Source organism: Suncus etruscus, chromosome 16, assembly GCF_024139225.1.
Source record: "Suncus etruscus isolate mSunEtr1 chromosome 16, mSunEtr1.pri.cur, whole genome shotgun sequence".
NCBI lineage: Eukaryota > Metazoa > Chordata > Mammalia > Eulipotyphla > Soricidae > Suncus > Suncus etruscus.
The window spans coordinates 52035942-52062929 of NC_064863.1; the positions used below are offsets into that span (position 1 = coordinate 52035942).

Here is a 26988-nt window from a genome sequence, read left to right on the forward strand (position 1 = left end):
CAATATATCAAGCATTTAATATAATTAAAATGATAATTCACTATTAAATGACTATTAAACTGCTTAGCAAGCAAGAAGTAAATATTTCCTTTAATCTAGTATAATCCCACCATAAGCAACATAAATGAATGCCACACTGCATCCCAAAATGTTGAGAAGTCTTATCCTTTAAAGGACTACCTTTAATAACTCTTGTAAAACTGGATGAGACTATTAACTTCATAAAGTATTGTCTGCCATGAAAACCTATATCATTCCTTCAAAATTGCATTATAATCTAGTTTATTTAGTTGGCAGAGTGTTCTATGTAAGGGCCTCATTTCATTGAGGGGTTTATATTTTATTTTGTTTTGTTATTTTTTTCCACTATATCTCACCATTTTTTCTGTCTCGGAGTCTATTTGATAAATATGCTATGAATCTTTTGGGCTTTCCTTTACATATTAAATTCCTTTTTTGATCTTGTTGCTCTCAGTATTTTTCTTTTTCTTTTACAATTCTGATTATAATGTGCCTAAAATCATTTCTATCTGGGTCAGTTTTTGCTTAAAGCCTTTTGGATCAGGATACTTGAACTCCCCAGCTCTGGAAATTCTTATTTATGATTTTTTAACTAGAGATTCTTTATAGAATTTTCCATCTATACTTTAGGGAAGCCAATGATTCTTACATTGTTTCTGTTGAACTCCTCACATAGTCTGGTGTGCTACTGATTTCTTTTCACATTTCCCCAAAACTTCTCCTTATTTTCTGCAGCTCACCTTGGAGCTTCTAGATCTTTATCTTGGCTTCTGTTAGTCTTCTGTTTATATCTATATTATATTTTTCATATCACCTACTATACTCTTCATTCATTATTCTTTGGTTCTGTAATTTTTTGACACTTCTGATTTTTTTTTCATGTTGATTCTTATACTTTCTTGTGCTCTGCTAACCACTTGTGTCATACCTAGCTTCTTTTAGCTTATTAAAACTTTCTGAATGATGTGTACCGAAAGTAATTTTCTGTGAGTTTACAGAGCTGGTTCTGGTAAAGCTTTCCATGCTGTGGTTTTCACTCTTTAAGGATCGTGGTATTCTAAATAACTTCCCATTATTTTATATGCTTCTGCTTTGCTGAGGATGAATCTTTGAGCTCCCCTGGGAGATCTGAAGGATTAGACTGCTATTGCTCTCTTTCTTTCCTGTCAATCCCCATTCAGTGACAGAAATATAAATTTGACTAGCTAACAGTGAGAAGTAAAGAGTAGAGAGCTGTTGTGTGGTTCAGGTACAAAGTAGCAGTGAGCAGAGTATGGATATGGAGCTCGGATGCTGTGTGTATAATATTAATAAGCTAGGAGAAATTCTGAGATGTGGAAGTGCATCTATGAGATGACGGGAGTATGCATGAAGGCTGCATGGACCTAGGGGGAATGGAGGAAATCCACTCGTGGACCCCAAACAGCTTTGGGATATCAGCTGAGATGATAACCTCACTGGAAATATTGGAGAAGTCAACAGAGGGTCTGAGATCTGGAGGTGGGCCTACTGAGAATGAGAGGGTGTACAATGGAATTGATATAATAAAGGTAATATTTAGTGATATTTATTTTAAGACATTATATATTGTATTTGTCATCTTGAAGATAGGAGTAAGAAATATGTGATTGTCCATTAGCATATATTTTTATATAAAAAAAGAAATCACATTAACAAAAGCATGGGAGATTGTTTAATTCTTAAATATTGCACAAGCTAAACTTCTGTTTAAAAATATTCTCGAAAATTTAGTGCTGTAAACTTGATTTTAAGAGAGTTAAAGTTATGTGGTCTAAATAAAATATGGTGCCATCTGTATCAACAAACAGTTTTTATTTCTGGGTCTAAGGCTCTACTGTCACATTCTCTTAGACAAAGAGGAGGAAAAAAATACCCAAGGGGAACATTTTTCCAATGATTTAATTAGCAAGACCTAGAAATGTCGTAATTCACCTCTGTTCACATCCCAATGGACATTAGTTAAACTCATGGGTACATCTTACTGTAAGTGGAGCTAGTATTACAATCTTGATCATTGAATAAGGCTACTGGCTAATCCCACAATTACCAACAAAAGTTTTGAATTGTTCCATGATATTTCTTTTTGTATTTCACATTTAAAGAAAGCTAGTTCATTGCAGCAGTTTTAGATCTACATGTCAAACTTTATATTTTAATTTTTGTAATATTTATATAATCTAACATAATTTGTGGAGGATTTTTTCATGTATTCCTATATACTAGCCCCAAAACTTCTTAACCTTGCCACTAGACTATACAAATTATGAGAGAAAGTTATTCCAATTATGAACTTGGCATCACTAATTCACTAGTATTACATAGAATTAAATTAGTGTTACTTTGTTCCTTAGCTTTTCAATGTTAATATAAATATAAGAATATCATTTAAAAATGTTAAGAATATTTTCATCAAGTATCCATGTTGTTCTCTAAATAATTCTTATAATTTCATTTTTTCCCTGAAATGCCCCTAATCTTCTAATTGAAAACTAATAGAACTTTTTTTTTTTTGTTTTGTTTTTGGGCCACACCCTGTGACGCTCAGGGGTTACTCCTGGCTATGTGCTCAGAAGTTGCTCCTGGCTTCTTGGGGGACCATATGGGACGCCGGGGGATCGAACCTCTGTCCGTCCTAGGCTAGCGCAGGCAAGGCAGGCACCTTACCTCCAGCGCCACCGCCCGGCCCCAGAAAACTAATAGAACTTTTTGTGAAAACATTTTCTAGAACTGTACTGTCCCATATGGCAAGCACTAAATATCTGAGCACTTTTACTCTTACTAGTGTGGCCAAGGAACTAAACTTTAAACTTTATTTCATTTCACTTACTTTAAATTTAAAGAAGCCAAGTCAGCCAGTAGTTGCCAAGTTAGCAGTCATTGCCTGCTTCATGTATGAGCTTATTTCCGATACACCTATTTCATTATATGCAGTATTTTATAAAATTGAATTGTCCTCTTGAAATATCTTCAAATGAATTTATCTTCTCAAAATTATTTATTTGATTCTTTATTATTTTAGTAATATATTGTATACTTATAGTGTTTGATCTCTTTTTAAATACTTTAATATTAATCATGTAATTATCACTGCACATAGTGACAGTGTTATGAGCACTTTATACATAATATATGAAATAATAAGAAGTTTATAACACTAAAATTGCATCATGACTGTCATGTTTATTTATATGATTTTAATTATGGGAACACACAAGCTATGCTCAGGGCTTAATCCTGACTCTATTTGTAGGGTTCACTCCTGGCAAGTGAACATAGATGAGGCTGGAGATCAAACACACTTCTGACTATTCTTAGGGGTCACTATTTGCTCTGCTAAAGATAAAATTCAGGGTGACCATATGCTAGACAACCATTTTATTTATGTTATTTCTCTAGACCCTCGCCATGTAATTATGTGTAAATGGACAAAACCAGAGATTTATTAATTTTTGTTTACTTATTAAGTAACTAAATAGGACATAATATTCAGGCAAAGTGGATTTAGATACTAGATTCTATTCTATAGTCTTCTCATTATGCAGAATAATATTTTTCATCAGCATTTTCTTTATTCAAATACATCTGTTTGATTTGAGGTCCACGATCTTCATTTGTGTATGCATAGTATCATAAACCATTGCCTCTGGCAAGTGGTAAGAGAAAATAAAATTTCTCTTCCCTTTCTGTCCAATCACTGCTCAGCAGCATTTATGTCTGTAAAAAAAATAATGATCCAAAATATTCCTTAGATAATCATTACAATCTGGCACCGAGACCCTATTTTATCAGAATAATATTAGTTTAAATAGTAAATAGCTGTGATAATGAACCATAGTTATATTTTCTCCTATTGCTTCAAAATATTATTCCATTTTCCTCTATAGAACAATAGTTGAAAGAATTTTTAAGTAGTCAGTATCAATTATTTTCAAAAGTATATATTTGATTTAACATAGGTCAATCATCTGCAAGTTTAAATTACTTAAAATTATACTGCCCATGATTAAGTAATCTTACCTACTAATATTACAAAGTAAGGATACCCTTAGGTGACATAAAATCTGTCATTTTAAGTATGCCCCCAAGTTCTTTCCAGATTGCTCATAAGATTTCTCATTCTCTAGAGAAATGTGATCTCTAAAATATAAATGTCTCTGTCAATTCACAAGTAATATGAGCATATGATGAAAAAATAGAATTTTTGAGTCTCATAAGGGATATTGCAGTATTGTAAAATTGATTTCACTCCTTGTTATATAAGTTCTCGTGGTCATTTCAGAATTTGCCTTCTAGATATAAAGGGAAGATTTTAATACCTTTTAGGAAGGGGGAAAATAAGCCTTTGGGGACCAGGAGAATATTTTTCATTGAAATTCTTTGTCATAAAATGCTAATGTTGGTGTTCTTGTCTTTATGTCTATGCATTCTTTAGCTATGAGGATAACAGACCCTTCATCAAGTAAGAATGACCTGAATGGCTGATAAATTCCATTTATCAGTGTGGTCCCATGAACCAGCTGTCAGATCAGTACTGAAAAATCATTAGAGCTTCTGTCATTCACATTGAGGCAGAAGAGCAAACTGTGCAGGAAAATAATCAGGCATACAGCTGAAATGCAGCATAAATACACTGCAGGTGTATTAGTCCAAAAACTCTTCTTCACCTCTTTTAATTGGATATCACGTGAATTCAGTGCCATAGTAATAACAGCTCATGTGGTACAGACTTGTTTTGCTTTTAATAGCTTTCTCTTTTCATTGTGATGTTTTTTTCTTTCTGCTGCACACGTCTTCATCTCTCTTGTTTGTTTGGACATCATTCATACAAAATCATTTTGTGATTTGGTAACATGTCTTCAATATGATCTTATGAAAATGAAATTACCCAATTGATTAAAAAAGAATTTTATAATAACATTAAAAAGTGAAAATGCCTCCCTCAAAAATTAATTCTATATTTGCAAAATCACCTTTCTAATTAGACTTTTGTCTGTTGATTATCTATTTCTCTACTAATATATCTTTTTTAAGTTTCTGAAACAAAGCTACAAGTCTGTACTAATTTAATAAGATGAATGTCAAAACAAGAAAAAGGTGAAAAAAGAATAAATGTAGATATATAGATTTGGTAATTTTTCTATATATTTTAAAATGAAATATCCTTCAACAATAAATTTAAGATTGGAAACATGTGGGTAACCTTGCTATACAGATTTTCAGTTTGTTCTTCTGGTGAAGAGTCCTTTGTTTTCATTTTCTTCAGTGCCATTCACTTACTTCTTCATATTCTTATTTACTTTTTATTTTGAAAATTGGGCTCATTGCAGCATTCACTCAGTGAGTTCACCATGGTTATTTTTTTAAGTGGATAATACCTGACTTGAGTATTTTATTTTATTTCTAAATCTGAAATCAAAAAATTGCCTTGATTTTAGGGCAGTTCTTCCCATTTTTCCTTTTTCCAATATCTTTAAAAAGCTTCATCTTAATGAAGTCCTAATATATCTAAATCTAATTGTAGAATAACAATAAGCATAGAAAACATTCTTATTTTGATGTAAGCAAACATGACACTTGCAAATATAATCCCCCTCTAGGAATTCTTTATTCAAGAATTTTAATACATAATATAATAACTAAACATGTAAAATTTAGAAGACAAATCTAATATGCAGCTCCTGATGGTTGTGGAAGAAAAAAGTAAATACTTAAATATTTGATATTAGGTTTTTAGGAAGAATTTAATCATAATTGACAACTTTGAGGCCATGTTTTTTCTGAAGATGCATTTTACTATGGTAACATTCTTAAGTCTAGATTCATATTATGATAAATACAATATATTTTCTCATCTTTATTTTCCAGTTTCAATTCCAAAAGCTATTCATTGGACAATATAAGTAGAGAATAATAGTCTGCTAAAAAAGTAGTTTATACTGTTTAAGAGAAGTGTTCTGGAAAATGATAGAGGTGGATTCATGATTTGTATAGAGATCTAATATATTGGCTTGTTCCTATTCTCACACATACTTGAAAAGAATTGAGAAAGATTCTTTTTTTTCAATTACCAGATTTCCATGTAATGGAAAGATTAATTTTATATAAATAGTAAGTGCATAACACATAACCACAAATGCATGTACTTCTATTGCCTGTTTGTTACTCTTATGAGTGACAGCTTGGAGGGAACAAAGGAATGGAGTTAAGTGAGAATTTGTCTTCCATTTTAGATTACTTTTTCATTCTACCCCATCCTCATTCTCAGCTTCATTTTTAATCCCTTAAATTCACAGACACTTCAAAGAGATGAAGGTATTTGAGTATTTCAGCTTCTTTTCAACAAAGCTGCCAATTTTCTGATACCCAAAATCTAGTCTACTATGACCTATAAGATTGAAATCTAAAGTTTAAGAAAACAAATTGTTATCTGGAGTAGAATTTTCTCCAATCGTTCTACCTTACATTTGTTCAAATTAAAAATCCTACATGCCATCAAAAACTGGATGATCTAATGAGTCCTTTTGTAAGTGGCTACTAAAGATTTATAAGGAAAAAGTGGAAATTTGGAAAAATGGGGCAAATGTGTATCAGCTGATGGACTAAAGGAGAGAGTCCAACCAAACAAATATTATACCAATGAGGCCAGTGGAAACTAACAGCTTTATAGATTCCCCCCACCTTGCCTTTCATCATAATTTCATCTCCATATCACTTGCATATGTGCTACAAAAACGTGCATAATTAAATAGTAAAACTCTTCTTTTGCTTAAATTGTGTTCATAGCATTTTCATTCATGTTTATCTCCGCAAGCTTGAAAACTTGTAGTCTTCATTAAAATTTTATAGTACTTACACCACCTGTCTTACATTTTTTGTCAATAAAACTTACTGTAACAATTTTTCAGTGTTGGTATTGTTTATATATTATTGCAATAATGAAAGGCCAGTCATTGATACTCAACTCCTATTTTTCTCGTCTCTCTACAGGTCATGGGTTATAGGTGCAATAGCTCTTCTCTGCCTATTAGGATTGACCTGGGCCTTTGGACTCATGTATATTAATGAAAGCACAGTCATCATGGCGTATCTTTTCACCATTTTCAATTCTCTACAGGGAATGTTTATATTCATTTTCCATTGTGTCCTACAAAAAAAGGTAAGCTAAAATTCTGTGCTTAAAATTAAGTGGTGTACATTTCATGATTACAGTACAAGCAATATATAATCTAATGATATTCCAATCTATTATTCTATAAAATAAATATTGATTTTTTAATAAGAAATCAAAGAGAGGGGTCAGAGCAATAGCACAGTGGTACAGCATTTGCCTTGCAATAGGCCAACCCTGATTCAATCCTCAGAATCCTATATGTTCTCCCCCGAGCATCTCCGGAATTATTTCTGAGCACAAAGCCAGCCAAGAATAACCCCTGATTGCCACTGGATATAACCCCAAAACCACACACACACACACACACACACACACACACACACACACACACACACACACACACACACACCACACCACACCACACACACACACACACACGAATTCTGAGTTGAACCAAACTTATAATCTTGTAGAACTAACTTAATAGCATTTACTATTTTTATTTTCAAATAGTAAAATGTTATGTTAATAAGTAACTTTCATAAGATGGCATAGAAGTGTAACATATGTATGAAGGACTTGTAGAAAATATTTATTTTCTATCTCATTGGAAACTAGTTTTAAAAATCAAGAGAAAGCAGGCAGATATTAGATGGGTTAAGGTGAATGTATACTAAACCTGGGTTTGGTCCTGGCACTAGATAACCTTGGATATCTCTGACAGTAAACCTGGAGGATACCTATTTGATAGATTTCGTCTCTCACTGGGATAGATGGCGTTGATAGTGTCTGACACCATAGTGTATAAGCAACTCCATGTCCTCAGGCCTTTGCATTGAACACCATCTCAAATGGCTGTGTGTCCGGATGGAGTCTCTGGACCTACAAAGCACAACTTGAGAACTCCTTTCTCATTAAAATGATGATATAAATGTCCATTCAAGCTTCTTATGAGAAAATAGATTAATTAATGCATACTGAGTATTTATATATCTTATCTAAAACATGCTTTATAAAAACTGTGAGTTAGAATATTAAAATATAAAATATTTTTGAATATAAAATGTTATTGGTTTCATCCATTGATTTCATTCCAGCACCCTCCAACACACTGTCTGCTTCCCTAATGTCCCCATCCATTCCCCCTGACTTGTGGTAAATGTCCTCCTGAAGACCAGTTCTTCGTGCATTTTTCTACTGTGTTTTTTTTTTTTTATATCCAGCATATGGGAAAGAGAATTCTGTATCTTTACCTCTCCATCTGACTTACATTCCTCTTCATGATACTTTAAAATATACATATATCAAAAATAATTATTTCATGTTTTCTTATCACTAAGTAATATCCCGGCATGAACAAGTACCATAGTTTCTTTATCCAGTCACCTCTTCTTGGATGTTTGGATTGTTTCAAAATGTGAGCTACTGAAAATAGTGCAAAATGGGAGTATAAATAGTGCTACTTTGGGGTATAAATGCCTTTTCTGAATAAAGATATTTTTGATTTTCAAATCTTATATTAGTTAACTATCTAAAATATGGTTTTTGCAAATACTGTTTGAGTTTTTTCATATGCAGACTTCAAAGAAAGAAAATGAATAAGCAATCCTCAATGAATACTAACTCCAAGAATTATCAATAGAACCTTAAATGAGGAAGATAAGGGGTTGGAAGAAAGGAGCCATGAGACAATGGTTAGAAATCATGGCATTCTGTTGGAGGGATTGTGACACTCAGAGAGTGTAACAGCTCTGCAAATACTTAAATGTATGGTAAACAATGATACCATAACAAAAATTAATTTGTTAAAATAAAGCAAATGCCTATGAGCTAAGGAAAATATAGTTTAAAATTAAGAAAAATTAATTCTTTTCAAAAAATTAAATAATTGATTAAATTAAATTTGGCTTTTGTGGCTCAGTTATATAGAACCTTTTCCAAGGTTATCAGAATCTGAGTCCTAGTTCTTCCACTGAATAGATAACAAAAGCAGGTATGGTGTATGTACACAATTGGCTTGAGTTTGAGTTACAGCATCTCATATGATCTTCTAGAGCCTTGTCAGGTGTGACCCCAAAGCAAAAATCTAGGAGTCAGCCCTGAACACCACTGCATGTGTCCCAAAAATAAAAATAAAAAATTAGATACTATGAGAAAGTTAACTAATCTTCTCATTACCAATTTCTTGTGTATAATGTGGAGATAAAACATTCTTAAGATATATTGAGTGCCTCTAAAAGTGAAGTAACTAAATGTAAAGAAAATCTCTAAAACATGATTTGAACCTTAAAATGTTACGTCTAAAGAATAGAGAAATCCATGGTTGAACATACTTTGTACTAGGAATGTGGGTTTGAAAGACTGAAAGGTTCTGAAACTAAAATCGAAAAATCTTTCCACGAGTGAAGAAAAATCTAATTTTATTTGACTGTTTTATATGGCTGCTGGTATTAAAACATGTTAATATGATAATAAATCTAGTTTCAGATAATAATTATTGCATAGGCCTATAAATATAGATTATAAAAATGGTTTATATTAGAATGTTTGGATTAGAATCTAATAAAGTTAAATGTACTTAGAATTGAGCCATTTTGGAGTGAATGATCTTCCAAAATACTGAGTCTATACCATCTAAATTGCTGCAGTATATTCAAGAATGTTTTCACTTTTCTACTCATAATACAATTAATGGGACTGCCTATAAAAAAGAACCCAGATTAATGTAGGTTATTAAATACAAGATTCCCATGTTCACTTTGATGTTGACATCATGTAATATCCTAAATTTCTTCTCTGAAAGAAAAAAAAAAACTAACCTGTGTCACTTTTTACTTTTCATCAGAAAAAAGGTTATTGGCACTTTGATGAGTGTAATAAATAGGCTATATACTTTATTAATTATAGATTAATCTGCAGTTCATTAATTTGCAGTTCATTAATATTTATGGTTTTGATATTCATGGCTTACCACACTTAACTATCACTAATGAGTCCAAGACCCCTCTACCAATATTTCTCCTGTTACTTCAATACCACTTAAATTTATCTCTAGCCATTGTCCTTATTTCAGATTAGCAGTTCCCTAATTCAGGGCCAAGTGTTGCCAAAATTTGATGTCTATTACATTATTTTGTTCACAGTACCACTACTTAGTGAGGTCATCTTCTACTTGTCCACCCTTTGACTTATTTTGCTTAAAACAATGCTCTCCAGTTCCATCCATCTTGCAAAAATCTGCAATTTTCCATATATTCTTATGGATGCATATTTTTCCTTTGTAAATAAACTACTTCTTTATCTACTCATCTGTTTTTTTTTAGACCTTATGATATTTTCTGGTATTGTTTTAAGTGCAGCATCAAATATTTTTAAAGAAATGTTTTCTCTTTTTCATATTTCATAAATTATCATAATAATTTATAACACAATAATCATTCACTTTTATTTTCTTAGCTAGAAATAAGCTTAATTTGAAAAAAACTTTCTCTCTTTCTCCCCCCCCTCTCTTCTCTCTCTCTCTTCTGTCTGCCCCCTCCCCCTCATTTACTCAGCATCATAGAAACCTACTGGCAACCTAGACTGCTATTCTTCCCTAAATAGCCAATCAATCTCTAGGGGGATAGTATCATTTACTTGGGATAGATTCTCTTAGAATTTCTGTTCTTTTCTTTCTTCACCTCTTCTCTCTCTTTCTCTTTCTCCTCTCCTCTCCTCTCCTCACTTCTCCTCTCTCCCCAACTCCCAATCTCCCAATGTATTAGGAGCTTTTTCTGTAAGGAAAGCCAATAATATTAGATCATTAGTGGTTTTCACTCTTCCTTGCTCTCTCTTCTTCTCATCCTAGAATCTTTTCTCATCCATAATATGAAACTAACAACCTTTCAAGAAAAAGAAAAAAAAGAAATAAACTTAATTCAATATAAAATTATGTGCAATGAAATTGTTTATACTCTATGCATTATTTTGTTTGTTTTTCGGCCCTTACTCCTGGCTATGTGCTCAGAAATTACTCCTGGCTTGGGGGACCATATGGGATGCCAGGAGATTGAACCGTGGTCAGTCCTAATCTAGCGCGCCCAAGACAGACACCATACCGCTTATACTACCACTCTGGCCCTTGCATTTATTATTTTACTGTATTTTAATTACCAAATACCTATTTGTTTTCTTTACTATTATTATTTACACAAATGAACAACACTGGAACAACTAGGAATTGTGTGTAATATTCTGGAAGAAATTCTGACCACAGATATGAAACAACATTTTACATAGTTAATATGAAAATTTTTATAGACATAAAATTTGTTTAAAAAATGTTATCACCAAGCTCAGTTTGGTGCATCATTAGAACAGAGTTCAGCAAACTGAAGCTTATGGGCCACATTTTTCCAGCTGTCTTTAATTTTTACAGCCAGTTTGCCAAGAATTTTTTTCATTTTTTAAATTGGTACATTTAAAATATTAAATATGTACATACACAATGTCCTTGATTTTGCTTCTTGGCTCACAAAAACTAAAATATTGAGTATCTGGCACATCATGAAAAAAAATTGCAAAACCCTGATAAAAGCTTGCATTCATGATTTGTAAAAACAAGCACTACGCATACTTATTTTTTTGTCCAGACTTTGCTTTTAGCTTTTACATTTTGATGGCATTTTATTCGACCTAAATAAATAATGTGGCCCAATATCAGAGAACATAAAGAAAGTGGAATTATTATTTGCTTATTTTTTTCTATAAATAAAAGCAGGAATTTATTTCATTCTCTGAAATCTGCACAAATATTCTAGGGAAATATTTCTTATTATTAAACAATAAAATATAATGAGCATGTTTTGTATAAGTTTAAGATAGCCAATGTGCTCTTTTGGTACATCTTTATTGTGAAATATCTATCTAGTATTAAATATATTTTTTTCTCATTTTGTATACTTACCACTTCATTTCCTGTGGTAACACAGTATTTTTCACTATAGTTTATATTTTAGATTCCTAAAACCTACCTCTTAACCTGCAAATTTCTACTTCTCTAATACCAAACAGTGACAACAGCCATTCATTGTATTCACTTTCCATGAATTGCAAATCTAAGTAATTGCATATAAAATTGCCTTAAAATTAGTTTCATTTGCCATAGTTACCAAGGTTGTTTCATGTTGTCATATGATTTTTCTATTTCAAGGCAAAATAATGTTACATATTACATATATTGACTCATGTTATATTATACATAAACTGTAGAAACTATTCATAAACTCTCATTTTCTTTGCCATTTTATTCACAAACCAAGGTTGTTTCAATATCTTGTCTTGTCTATATGTAATGATGTATTGAACGTAGGAGTGCAGATTCTCCCAAATCCTGATTTCTTTTGTTTTCTAGTCATGCATTGTTTAATAATGGGGATATGTTCTGAGAAATGTATTGCTAGATGGCTTTGGCATTGTAAAAATTTCATAGGCTATAACTACACAAATTACACAAAGTTAGATGGAATAACCTACTACAAATATTAGCTATATGGTAAGTTCTGCAAGACTACCTTTCAACTGTAAAGTCATTGATAAAATTATCATTAAATTTGCATGTCCTTACACCAGAAGAAGGATTGAAGGATCGTAGGCTATATTTTCATTTTGTTGGGAACTTACATACTAGTTTCACTAAAATACTTTCCCACCAATATTACCTTAAGGCTCCCTTTTCTCTATTTCTTCCCATATTCTTGAAAAGAGAGATTCTAACTGATTTGAGGTAATGTCTTACTATAGTTTGTGTGTGTGTGTGTGTGTGTGTGTGTGTGTGTGTGTGTGTGTTACCCTTTTACTTGTTGACATTGAGACTTGTTATATACCAATTGGCCATTTAGTTGTTCTTTAAGGAATATGTACTGCTCTGTTGCTTAATTTAACCATATACCAATACCATTTAATGAAGAAACAACCTTACAAAATGAATGTGCCTGGCTCTTTTTCAATGCTAATTGAAGTTATGTGTAGAGTTCAATGTTGGTTCTTGAATCTGGTATGTTGATTGAAGCGCATTTTTATGTCAGTATCATACTGCTTTGAAAACTAGAATTTTACAATAAATTTTAAATCAAAAATTTTATATTTCAGCTTTTCTCTCTCTGGTATACATAAACCTACTTATGTGGTTTAATAATAAAACTACTATTGTGGTTTCATACTATTCTTAAAAAACTTGGGGCCGGAGAAATAGCATGGAGATAGTTTGCCTTGCATGCAGAAGGACGGTGGTTCAAATCCTGGCGTCCCATATGATCCCCTGAGCCTGCCAGGGGCAATTTTTGAATGTGGAGCCAGGAGTAACGCCTGAACGCTGCTGAGTGTGACCCAGAAACAAACAAACAAACAAACAAACAAAAAAAAACTTTTCTCCACTTATAAATGTGTATTGGAATTTTGAGAAATTTGTTGACTCATAACATGTCTGAGTAGCATAGACAAATAGTTTAACAATAAAGATTTCAGGATTTTTTTTCTTTTTATCTGATTAAGTTCTAAAATGTGCTGATGTTAATCATCTTACTTGTGTTTTCTTTAGAGAAACATGAAATGTTAAACTTTTAAGACACTTTTATATACATTTATTTTTAATGATCCAAATCATTCAAAATCCAGTTGTCAGTTCTTTAATGAATATGTAATACAAATTTTTGTTACCAAGATTTTTAGTTTGGCATCACATTTTCTTCCATTATGCTCTTAACTATGTAATACACTCTCAAAGAGTTCATAATTATCTCATTTCTAAACAAGATATAAAAGAAATATTCAATTTCCAAAGTATATTTTATTTCACGCCTTTTGTAATCCAAAGCAACCTCAAAATGATGTTATAATGTCTCATCTGATATAACTAAAAAGAAAAATATGTGAAGTAGGAGCCTAGACTAAGCAACTAATTGATACTTAAATAACCTCTATGGCAAGGTAAAGAAAGTTGTCTTATGACCATAGTCTATTTATTTTGCTTCCCTTTTTTAATATAAAATATATGCTAATCATTTTAAATCAAATCACATAAAATAGTCAGTATACTTTTTCTGTATTTTTGTTTGTTTCTTTGTTTTGGGGTCACACCTGGCAGTGCTTAGGGATTAATCTTAGCTTTATACTCAGAAATTGCTCTTGGAAGGCTCAGGAACCATATTGGATGCCAAGGATCAAACCTGAGTCAGTCATGTGCAAGGCAAATTCACTACCAATTGTGCTATAACTTTGGCCCCATGGTTCTTTATTTTATATTGATAATGTGAGACTTGGCATCACCAGATTTCCTGATTTGCTAGTTGTTTGTGTATATAAACAATTTATGGTATTTAACCTATGTTGAAAAATATAAATAGTATATAATCCCTGTGGCTTATACAATACTGTTGCCTTTGCAATAGGAATGAGAACGGTTCTCCTGTGTTAACTTCACTAATATTTCACATCTTCTCCCCTTCTCTGCCCTTCCCTAATCTCTTTTTTTCTCTCCTAAATATGATTATATTTAAACCGCTTGTTTTAAAAACCTTTTATTACTTTTACATTACTAAAAACGAAGTGTTTCATTGGTTATGATAAAACTTTATTTTTAATTTTAATTTTTGAGATATTTCTGAAGTCATACCTGGTTATGAACAGAGCTTACTCATGGTTTTTGCAACTCAGTGACGCTCAGGATTTACTCCTGGCTATGCACTCAGAAATAATTCCTGGCTTGGGGACCAGATGGGACACCAGAGGGTAGAACCTTGGTTCATCCTGGATCAGCCGTGTGCAAGGCAAACGTCCTACCGCTGTACTATTGCTCTGGCCCCAAAAATTGATTTTTTTTTAAATAAATAAAATATGAGCTGGCTTATAAACACTGAATTTTAAATATGTCTAATTATTAATATCTAGCATGAAAGAGATTAGTGACAAAAAATTGGAACAATCTTAAACATATTTATAATTAACATATGCCACTTTTGTGTGGTTTATATTATCCAAGACAATCACACAACCATACTCTGTCTCTTCTTCTTTTGAGTATCATGAGAGCTAATGATAATGTTATACAGTTTTATTTTATATTGAGTGTAACTTGTAAATGAATACCAATAGTGATGCCCAGTAGCCTGATGAACTGAGACCTGGTTTGTATGTTTGAGGCCTGCGTTATGAGTGACTTTCAGGCACAAAGACTTCTAAGCACCAAGTTTTTAAAAAATGGCAAAAAGAAAAAAAAAATGGGCCGAAGCAGTGGCATAAGTGGTAAGACCTTTGCCTTGCATGCACTAACCTAGGATGGACCACGGTTAGATACCCCATCATTCCAGATGGCTCCCCAAGCCAGGAGCAATTTCTGACCACATAGCCAGGAGTAACCCCTGAGTGTCACCGGATATGGCCCAAAAAGCAAAATAAATAAATAAATAAATAAATAAATAAATAAATAAATAAATAAATAAATAAATAAATAAAAGCAAAAAGGCCAATAAAAATACAATATGGCCACAAAAGCACAAAAGCAAACAAACAAAAAGTAAGAAAGCATACTCGTAACTGAGAAGCATGTTTTATTTTGTCTTGTTTGATAAACTAGGCAGTGACTAACAGCAATGTTTTGAGTCTACACAAGCATTTCTGGAAAGTTTCTTCTGCCTTGGTGTCACAGCACTTGATTAACAAATATTCAGGGGAAGCCTTCAGGTGCAGGCATCTCAACATATTAATTAGAGCAAACAATTTGAGCTGTATCCTTGGACCCAAATTTAAACTTGATTAAAGTTTTCCTAAGTTTGCTGATACATTTTTCTTTATCAAAGCATCAGTAAAATGTTTTCACCCACAAACCTACAACTAGAATAAAAAATATAATCAATAATGCTAAAAAGGTAATTATAATTCTCTGTGATTATTAAAAATATTTTGAAGGAGTAAATTCTTTCCAAAACTACAAATTTGACCACATTTTTTAAAAATAAATGAATAACTCTACATTTAAACAGATGATGTTTATGTCAAAAATGTTTTCTCTCTTGCAATCTTTTCTTTCTTGTTTCTTCTACCTTTTCTCTCTTGTCCTTTCTATTTTTCTATAACTTCTTCATTAGGCTTCTGCCTCAAGAACAGTAAGTGCAGCACTGATACACTAATAAGCCTCTTCATATAAATTGATTAAAATAAAATTGGAGAGATAGCACAGCGGTTGGGCGTTTGCTTTGCATGTAGCCAACCTGGGATAGACCCCAGTTCGAGTCTGCCCAAAAAAAAAACAAAAAAAAATTGATGATGCTGATATTAGTGTTTTGAAGAGTTTTACATTTTTATTCTTTTGCCTAACTTGTAGTGGTGGTGTGTTGTGATTTGGGGGTATAAGTGTTTTAAACGGTTCTAGGTATGAAAACTTTCAAGTTTGATGGTACAAATATTATTTTGTATTGTAAATATAAATATATATATGTATATATATATATATGCTGAACAGACATTCTATATCTGTAAGACCGGGAATTATTTCAATGAATATCTAAAAATGGAGCAACCATTTATACCAAGATCTCCTAGCTCAAATTAATTGCCTGAAACACTAACAGAGATTCACATTTAATTGGATAGGTACGAAAAGAATATGGGAAATGTCTGCGAACACATTGTTGTAGTGGCAAAAGTACAGAGAGTTCCATTGGCTCAGGGAAAACATCTGGTTCTCGAACTCCTGGACGCTACTCTACAGGCTCACAGGTACAAAATATTTGTTAATTGAAACTGAACATAAAGTACTTATTTCTTGTTATAAATTGATAAATTTGATATTTTGTTAGTTTTGTTCCTGGTTTTTACAAAAATAAAATTCATGGTACTTGGTTGTTTTGTTGTTGTTATTTTAGTATATATCCAAGAAGAATAAAACAGAAACTTAAGAATATAAAATACAATTACATTATGAAATGTAGTGTCATTTTTCAAAATTAGTGATTTTTGCTCTCTTACTCATGAATATAGAACAAAGGCCAACAAAATAGTTTGGTACTCAACTCAAAATTCTGATATTTATGTTTCATGTATCATAAAGCTTAACCAGCTCTAAGTTTAATAGGTTAAATTTCCCCAATATTATTTATACGTTTAAATTAAATATCCTAGGGCCAGAGTGGTGGTGCAAGCTGTAGGGCATTTTCCCTGCACGTGCTAACCTAGGACGAACGCAGTTTGATCCCCAGGCATCCCATATGGTTCCCCAAGCCAAGAGTGATTTCTGAGGACATAGCCAGGAGTAACCCCAGAGCATCACAGGGTGTGGCCCAAAAAACAAAAATAAATAAATAAAAATAAGAAATTAAATATCCTTATTACCTTTAAATATAGATTATAAATTTAATATTTTAAATAACATGTTAAACTAAATAGCTGTTCATAGCAAGGTCATTTTTTAAAAGTGTTTCAAGATCAATCTATCAAATAAATGAATAAAACAAATTATCAAGCATAAAAATTTATTTTATTAAATTTTCACTAAACTTGTATTCCTTTATTATACCTAAAAGTTCCAAATAAAGGAATGTCTGCAACAAACCTTTAATATAGGAGAATACTTAGATATCAAGGAAAAGAAAGGTGATCATTACCTGAGACATAATATGTGGGTTTACAAACATTTGTCATCAGTAAAGTGTTTCTAAATGTGCAACCACCAAAAGTTCATCCAAAATATAATTCAAACTACATAATAAATTCAAGGTGTACTGGCAGCGTTCACCAATGTTGTATTTCATCCAAGAAAGTGATTGATGTATATGGAAAAAGTTCCCTGGGCTAATGGGTGAGAGTGAATGGGTGATACAGTCAAAGGAGAAGACTAAAGACAGATTTATAGTATTTGTATGTGTGTATGCATTTAAATTTTATTGTTACTTTGAAGTGGCAATGGATGATTTATAAAAGTAAATGATGAGATTAAAAGTTCACTTATAAAGTGATCATAAGTAGGTAATGGAAAGATATATATTTAATTCTATTCTAAGAATAAAAATTTCTTAGTATTAATGTTGGGGCTTCAGAAAAATTAAAGAAAAATTATGCTAATTAGTTCCCTTAATATTACTTCCTAAGATTAGTCATATATAAAAGCTTACTAATTTCTGTAATATCACTCAAACATCTATTCATTGAATGTTTAGTATAATGCTGATTTATTTGTGTATGTATGTCATATATATTTATAAAGTATTAACTTGAGCATTCTTTTTCATAATTTGATATTCATTTAATTGTTACATGTCATCATTATTATAAACTTTTTGATTTACTTTTGTAATATTTTCATAGAATATGTTACATGTACTTATTGTAGATCTTGTTAGTAAAATAAATACCTATGAACACAACATCCAAATTAGAACAATAAAATAAGTTAAATTTAAGAGGCTTTTCTGAGAACCTCTGTTTAATAAATCCTATGACTTTGAACTAGACAAAATGTTCTATATTTTATTATCATGTATATGTTATAGATCATGGTAATAAAAATAACACCTATAAACAAAGCATCAAAAATAGAAAATAGAACATTTTTTAAAAAATCTTTTTAATAATTCTAATGACTTTGAACCAGACAAAATGTTCTATAATTTATTATGATTTCTTTGCATATTCAAAAACTGCTTTACTTATAAAATGTTGTTATCTTTACAATTCTTCACATAATACCTTTTGGTAGAAATATAGGTAGGAATATAGTAAAGTGCCTGCCTTTAATATATGCCCTGGCTGTATCCCTGGAATTTCAAAGAGGGACAATATAAAGTTGGAGATATAAATCACTTGTGTTCATGAAGTCAACTTATTTCAATCCCAGATACTATTATATGATTCCGGAGCAGTTCCAGGAGTTAATCCTGGAACACTTTTTCTTCTACTTTTTATTTTAACACCAGGATTTACAAATTTGTTCTTAAACCAGTCATATCAGGCATGATAAATGTCCAAACACCAATTCCACCACCCTTGTGTCTTTTCCTTCATCAGTGTCCCAGAGTTCCTACCCATCACCATAGTCTGGCTCTATGCAACATAAATTTACTTCATATTATCACAAGACAAAGACAGATGGAATCATCAAAACTTAGATCAACACAGTCAATATGAAATGACTGTTATGTCTCTCTGTTATGTTACTAAAGAAAGTGTCTAAGGATTTTCTGGAATGCTGTTGCTAGTTGAATCTTCTGTGTTGCTGTTGAGGCTCATTGAGCCTGGTAGATTACTGTGTAACTTTCCCATTAGATTTTCTGTGAATCTACAGAGCTGACACTACTATAAAATATTTCAGTGTTGTTTAGCTGAGCTGTGTGGTCCTAGAAATACAGAGCTGAAACAAATGTGGTGGCCTAGAAGTTTGATAAGGTTAAGTCCTGCAGTTGAACTGTTTCTGCCAGAGCATGTAGGGACTGACTGACATTTGGCTGCTATAGTTCATGTAGAAAGGGAAATTTCCACTTCACCTCATCCCCTTTTGAGAATGGCCCAGCCCAAACTATCTGGGAGTATCATTAGCCATTATTTACTTTTGGAGCATAGGTGTTTATTGTATTACCAGAATCTATAATAATTACATGATAATAAAATTAGAACATTGTAAAATGTTTTGTAATTATGTGAATTATTACATTATTTACTTTTTGTCAGTCATTATTTACTTTAACCAGGCATTTTTCTGCAGGGAAGGTGATGGATGTGGGCAAAGTCTTCTGGGTTTTCTGGTGGGAGGTAGAAACACAGGGGTCTCACCCAAAATAGTGTGAAAAACAAATTCCAAGAGTTTTAAGTTCAGTAGTCCAGTCTTACATGAAAGCATTTATTTGTTCAAAATATTTTATTTCAGTTGCATAGCTGAACCATTTCTGTCAGAGAGTGTAGCATTTTATGTAACATTTGATGCTGTAATTTATGTATCAATGGGTATCTTCCCTTCCCAATTCTTTCTGAGAATACCACAAATGTACCTTTCCAGATTAGGCTACCTGGGAAGTATCAGTGGTCATTATTTTCTTTTTTGAAAGAGATGGGCCATTTAAAAACATTTCTTAAAAAGAGGGGAAAATAATCAAAGATATTATAAAATATTAATGCTATACTAATTGTACTATAATATTTTGTACAATTTCAGTATTTTAATATCCATTCTAAAGGTTTTCCAATATACTGATATTCATGGTTGATTCCATGAACGTTTTCACTTTATAGGTTTGTGTTACATAGTATATGCATAGTTTCTCTCTGCCTTAAGCATTGTATCCTTTACCTTTTACTCTTTAACTCTTATTTGATGTATGGTATAGTTAATCTAGTTCAGAATATTGATAATCAGATTTAAATGTTAACTATGACAATTTGTAATTCACATTGTATATTTTAATCTCAATATTTCAGTTTTCTATTGACTAAATAGGTATCTACCTCTGAAGTTCTGGTCTGATTTCAATGAATAAATACATGAAAAATAATGCATGAAATTAGAATATAAAATCATTTATTTGTTTTGTGTTTTGCTTTTTCATTTTTACTTATTTGTTAAAGTTTCTCTTTGGTATATACAGTATATATAATGTATGTACTATATATATTTCTATATATTATGCATGTACAAGAGAAGACAATATAGCTCTATCAGTCTGTCAATCTACATGTGAAGTCAGAGATAGGATAAATTATATCACATATATGTCTTATATTTGTGTGTGATTTGCAATTTGTATCAGACATTGTTTTAGGCATGTTTCATAAATTAACATAAAGTTAATTGTTATAGAGACATTATTACACAGAACTTAGTCATGAATAATTGAACAAATAATGCCAATCTAGATACAATAAGTACATTAGAGTAATAATGTCATAAAAGACAGTAATTACTTATTAGGGCCAATCAAGAATGGGAGAATGGGATACAATTCTACATAAATGCTCAACTGGTGCAGTGAAAGCACTTGACAAGATCTAGTACCCAGTCATGATAAAAACTCTCAACAAGATGGGAAGTTAAGTAACTATTCTCATTATAATTAATGTCATTTATCACAAGCCCACAGCAATTATACTTATTGGGAAAAATTAAAAGCCTCTCCCCTAAGATCTGGCACAAGACAAGGTTGGCCACTACTACCAATCTATTCATTATAGTACTGGAGATTCTTGTCACGGAACAGAAAGTAAGCAAGACAAAGGAAACAGAGACATCCAGGTAGTAAGGAAAGAAATCAATCTCTCACCATTTGTGGATAATATTATGTTATACTTAAAAAAATCCTAAGAGTCGGAGAGATAACACAGCATACAGATAGCACACAGATAACACAGTAGGGAATTTGCCTTGCACACAGCAGATCTAGGACAGATGGTGGTTCAAATCTCGACATCCCATATGGTCTCCTGTGTCTGCCAGGATTGATTTCTGAGCACAGGGCCAGGAGTAACCCCTGAGCACTAGTGGATGTGACCAAAAAATAAAATCCTAAAGACTCTACAGAAAAGATATTGAAACAATATCTCTAACAGTAAAGTGTCAGGCTACAAAATCCACATAGAAAAGTCCTTGGCATTTCTACATACAAATATGAAAGAAAAGGAAGATATTTATAAAACAACCCCATATACAATTGTGCTTCACAAAATCAAGCACCTTGGAATTAACTAAAGAATTATACACCTATGCAAAGAAAACTACGAAACAGCACTTCAAGAAATAAGAAAGGACATGAGGAAGTGGAAACACATTCTTCTAATGGTTTGGGAAGATTAACATAATTAAAATAGCAATACTCCCCAAAGCATACTGCTTCTTCTATATGGATTATGCATGACATTTTTCAAAGAAACAGGTCAAAGTCTTCTGAAATTTATATGGAAAAATAAACCTTTACCAATTTCTAAAGAAATCCTTGGAGAAAGAAGGTGGAAGGAATCATGTTTCCCAACTTCAAACTGCACTACAAAGCAGAGTTATTAAAAGCTCATATTGAAATAAAGATAGACTCTCAGATTGGTGGAATAGATTTGAATATCCTGAGACAGACCATCAGGTGTAAGATAAGTTACTTTTTGATTAAGGAACAAAAAATATTAAGTGGAGCAATGAAAGTCTCTTCAACGGGGTTGTTTGTAAAACTAGTCAGCTATGTGCAAAAATTGAACTCTTCCTGATACCAAAAGTTAAAATAAAAATGGATTAAGGACCTTGATATCATATCTGTAACCACAAAAGTATATAGAGGAAGACATAGCAGCTCTCTTCATGACATTGAAGATAAAGATATCTTCCAAAATGAAACACCACTGGCTAAACATGTAGATGTACAGATAAACAAAAAGGGCTACATTAAGTTAAAAGGCTTCTGTATCTTATAGGAAATGAAGATAAGAAAACAATTTCCCTTAATATGGGAGAAACTATTAACCCAATACCCATCTGGTAAGGAGATAAAATATAACATATATAAGACAATAAGAGAGGTTAAAAAGAAAAAATCTATCTCCATCAAAAAATTTGAAGAGATGAACATTTTCTAAAAGAAGAAATATAGCTGGACAAAGTCACATGAAAAAAAATGCTTCACATCATTAATTACCAGGGAGATGCAAATCTAAACCAAAAGATGCATTTGGCACCACAGAGACTGACACACATCAATAAAAATATGAACAACAAGTCCTGGTGTTAATGTAGCGAGAAAGGGACTCCTGATCACTGCTGGTGGGAATTTGAACTACTCCAATCCTTTTTGGAAAACAATTAGGTCAATAGTCAAAAACCTAGAAATTGAATTCCCATATAAGCCAGTAATTCTTTTCGTGAGAAAATACTCTAGGGCCTCCAAAATACAATGCAGAAAAGGCATCAATATTCCTGTCTTTGTTGAAATACTATTCACAATTGCCAACCCCACTGTCCAAGAACAAAGATACTAAGGTACATCTAGTCAGTGGAATATTAGGCAGATCTTATAAAAATGAATTAATAAAATTTACTTATACATAAATGGAGAGAGGCCGGAGAGATAGCATGGAGGTAAGGTGTTTGCCTCGCATTCAGAAGGTCGGCGGTTTGAATCCCGCCATCCCATATGGTTCCTCGAGCCTGCCAGGAGCGATTTCTGAGCATAGAGCCAGAAGGAACCCCTGAGCCCTGTCGGGTGTGACCTAAAAAACAAACAAACAAACAAAAACCAAAAACAATACATAAATGGAGAGTATTATGCTGATCCATATGAGTTAAGAGAGGAATAAATATAGAATGATACCCAAAGACAATAGAAATAAGGACAAGGAGGACTAGTCCATGGTAGGAAGCTTGCCACAAAAAAGGTGGAATTCAGTTAGGGCAGAGAAGAGAAAATTATTACAATAATAGTAAGGACTGATGCTCTGGACAAGAACTGGGTGCTGAAAGGAGTTAAAGTGATATGATGGGATACCCCTTCAGTAACAATATTGCAAATCCATTCTCTTTTTTTTTTTTTTTGGTTTTTTGGGCCACACCCGGTGGTGCTCAGGGGTTACTCCTGGCTGTCTGCTCAGAAATAGCTCCTGGCAGACACGGGGACCACATGGGACACCGGGATTCGAACCAATCACCTTAGGTTCTGGATTGGCCTCTTGAGAAAAAATAAATAAGGAAAATATAAAAATATGAATGATTTTATATCTCTGTTTCTGTAGGAAGAGCTCTCTCGGCAGAAAATAGTTATACCATGTACTTACCCCATTGCAGGATCATACATGCTATATCAAAGGAGAACAAGACAGCAAATATGTCTCACCCTGCTAGGGAAGACTAATGGAGGATAAAATAATGGCAGAGCTCATATAACTGTCCCTGGGTAGTGACTTTTATTCTAGTCTTTCTCACCTACAATGTCATATACTTAGTGTTTTAGAACTCCTGGAGAAAGACATCTCCCTTCATTTTGTTCATTATTTTTTAAAAACTATGTTGTAGAACATGTATTACCAGAAGTACACAAAATAAAATTATTTGAACATGAATTACCTTCAGTTCAAATGTGAGAATATTCGGAGTACCTCATAATGCTAAAAGTCTTTTTCCTTACCTCTGAACTAACATATGTCCTATTTTTATCAACAGATTTTGTACATATATGATACTTGTTTTCACTGAAACATTGTTACCTATTATTTAAGTACAAATATTATTTAAGTACATAATAGGTAGAAATATTTAGCTACAAGTAATTTACCTTCTTCCTTAAGACATTTGTGTTTCTTTTAATGGGGCCGGGCGGTGGCGCTAAAGGTAAGGTAAAGGTAAGCGCCTTGCCTGCGCTAGCCTTGGACGGACCGTGGTTCGATCCCCCGGTGTCCCATATGGTCCCCCAAGCCAGGAGCAACTTCTGAGCACATAGCCAGGAGTAACCCCTGAGCGTTACCGGGTGTGGCCCAAAAACCAAAAACCAAAAAAAAAAAAAAAAGACATTTGTGTTTCTTTTAAAAGTTTTAAAAGTTATATAATAACTTCACTTGTCCTACCTTGATGATTTATATTATTCATAGTTTTTAGTATATATAATTGCATATATAGATCTTTGTGGAAATGTTAATATATTATTTATTCTTTTTATACTTTTATTTATCTGTAATAGTCTAGTAGCTCCATGAAAGACAAAATATTGAAAACATATTTGTATTTGCTTTTCCCATTGTCCTTGGTTTGTTTTTGACATTCAATTTTATAATTTAAGATTAGGTGGCTATCTAATTAAGAATTCAAATAAATTTTTAACATAACCTTTTGTGAACTTGATTTTAGTTCTTATCTTTGGAAAATCTTTGTTTCCTTCTTACAATATTGTTATGCCTTTTCAATCTCAAAATCAATAAAATGAAAAACAAAATAAAGCAGAAAAACACCCAATTGGGAAAATGACACACTATTTTCTTGAATTATGCAAACCTCATAAAATTTAATTTGAAAATATTAAAATTTTACAAATAAGACTTTTTTGTTCTATGTAATGTTTTCAGTTTTCTCTGTAAAGCACTGAGTAAGGGTTTCTGTATTCCTTTATGTACTTCAAAAGAAAGAAAATCTAGGATAATATGAAACCTCTAAAACTTATATTTTTCTCAAACTAAAAACTTCCAAGCTTTTAGAAAAATGTTGTTCTGTAGCATTTTAATAATGTCGTTTTTTTTGTTACCCAGCTCTTTCTTGTAAAATTCCAAATTTGTAAAATAAATCTTTTGTTAATAAAAGTGACAATTTGTTGCATATTAAAATATCCCATTCCCATTAAGCCTAGATAAGTATAATTTGTTTTACTGTAGAAACTAAAATAATAAAATTCTGGTTGTCTAGCGCACAAAATATGTATCTTCAAAACACTTAAATTGTTGTAATATGTTATACTCATTTATTTTTTATAGATATTATTTTTAGTTTAGGCATTTAGGAATGCACTTAATGAGACCAGTTCTTGTCATTAATTTAGTTTCTAATAATCTCAAGTTACTGTGTTACAAGCACATAGAAGTCATACATCCAGATTACAAAAGAAAAGTTTTACTTAACTATGGCAGAAAGAAACAAATAATCACTTTTGTAAACATTCATTATGAAGTGGGTTCATTTTCTTCTTTCTCCTTCACACAGAGTCGAATTCGTAGAATGTGGAATGACACCGTCAGAAAGCAGTCAGAGTCTTCCTTCATTACTGGAGATATAAACAGTTCAGCATCACTCAACAGAGGTAATCAGAAGTGATTTTTCATATTATTACTTTTGTAGTTTCTTTAAGAAGTTATTAAATGCCTATTTGCAATTTCTGGATCTGTCTATATCAGATATATCTAGAATAATCACATATATATCTATGTGATAGGATATATAATCTGGTTGAGTATAGCAGCATGTATTCCATTATTCATAAGTTTTATTTTTTTCAATCCTGAATTTTCAAGAAGTCTTTTCTAAAATGAAATTAGAAACTGAGAAATGTCTCTTTGTAGTCATCACTCACTGCTATAAACTCGTGTGCTGTCAGGCCTTGTAGAAAGCAAAGAAAATGGGCAATTATGTAGCTCTATAGTCTGCTAAGCATCATAGAATTCCATATTGTTCCAGGTAGACAGCAATTTCATAGTCTTTATGGAAGTGAAAATATACTGTTTAATACTTACTTTAAGCAGCGTATGTGTTTGGGGAAAATCACTCTTTAAAAAAATCACACATTTAATACTAACCAGAAAGATAATATTTAAAGATCTACCAGAAATCTTTTATGTGTATTATGATCCTTTCGGCACATGTGCTTATGGTTGAAATGTTACTAAGGCATCCTTTGGAATGGATTCTTTTTAGAATCAAGCCCAAGCTCCCTTATTGTTGTGGTGGATTTTCTTCATGTTTTTCCCCCCCTTTTTCTAGCTCACACAGAGACACCTTCCCTGATTTAACTTCATCAATGCCCACTTAGATTAGAATAAAATTGACTGTAGTAGGAATAATTAGATGAAGTGATCTTTGGACAGTGAGAAGATATTACAGTCAGTTCTAGGGAATATTAGAATATAAATTAACTGCAAAGTAGATATTTAAATAAGAATATTCAAATCACACACTCCTAGGAGAGACATATTTGGTGTTTTTGTGATCAACATTCTGTTTTGTTCCTTATTCCAAAGTTTGAGTTAGTTTGTTTTAAACTTTTCTACGAACTTTTTGTTATAATAAATGCTGTACAGAAACAAAATTCTTTAGCAATTGTACTATATGAATAAGAGAGTATTGTAGGTTGTTGTTATTCATATTC

The 26988-nt window shown here is 32.1% G+C and overlaps 1 protein-coding gene across 1 annotated transcript in view; it reads left to right on the forward strand.

The window, feature by feature from the left end:
* The window catches only part of ADGRL3 (adhesion G protein-coupled receptor L3), a 558496-nt gene that overhangs the window by 505043 nt on the left and 26465 nt on the right, over positions 1–26988 (forward strand). Inside the window, exons 20-23 of the mRNA XM_049790056.1 lie at positions 4475–4501; positions 7030–7198; positions 16781–16906; positions 25830–25926. Coding sequence (XP_049646013.1) covers positions 4475–4501; positions 7030–7198; positions 16781–16906; positions 25830–25926 — 419 coding nt within the window. The remainder of the gene's footprint in view (positions 1–4474; positions 4502–7029; positions 7199–16780; positions 16907–25829; positions 25927–26988) is intronic.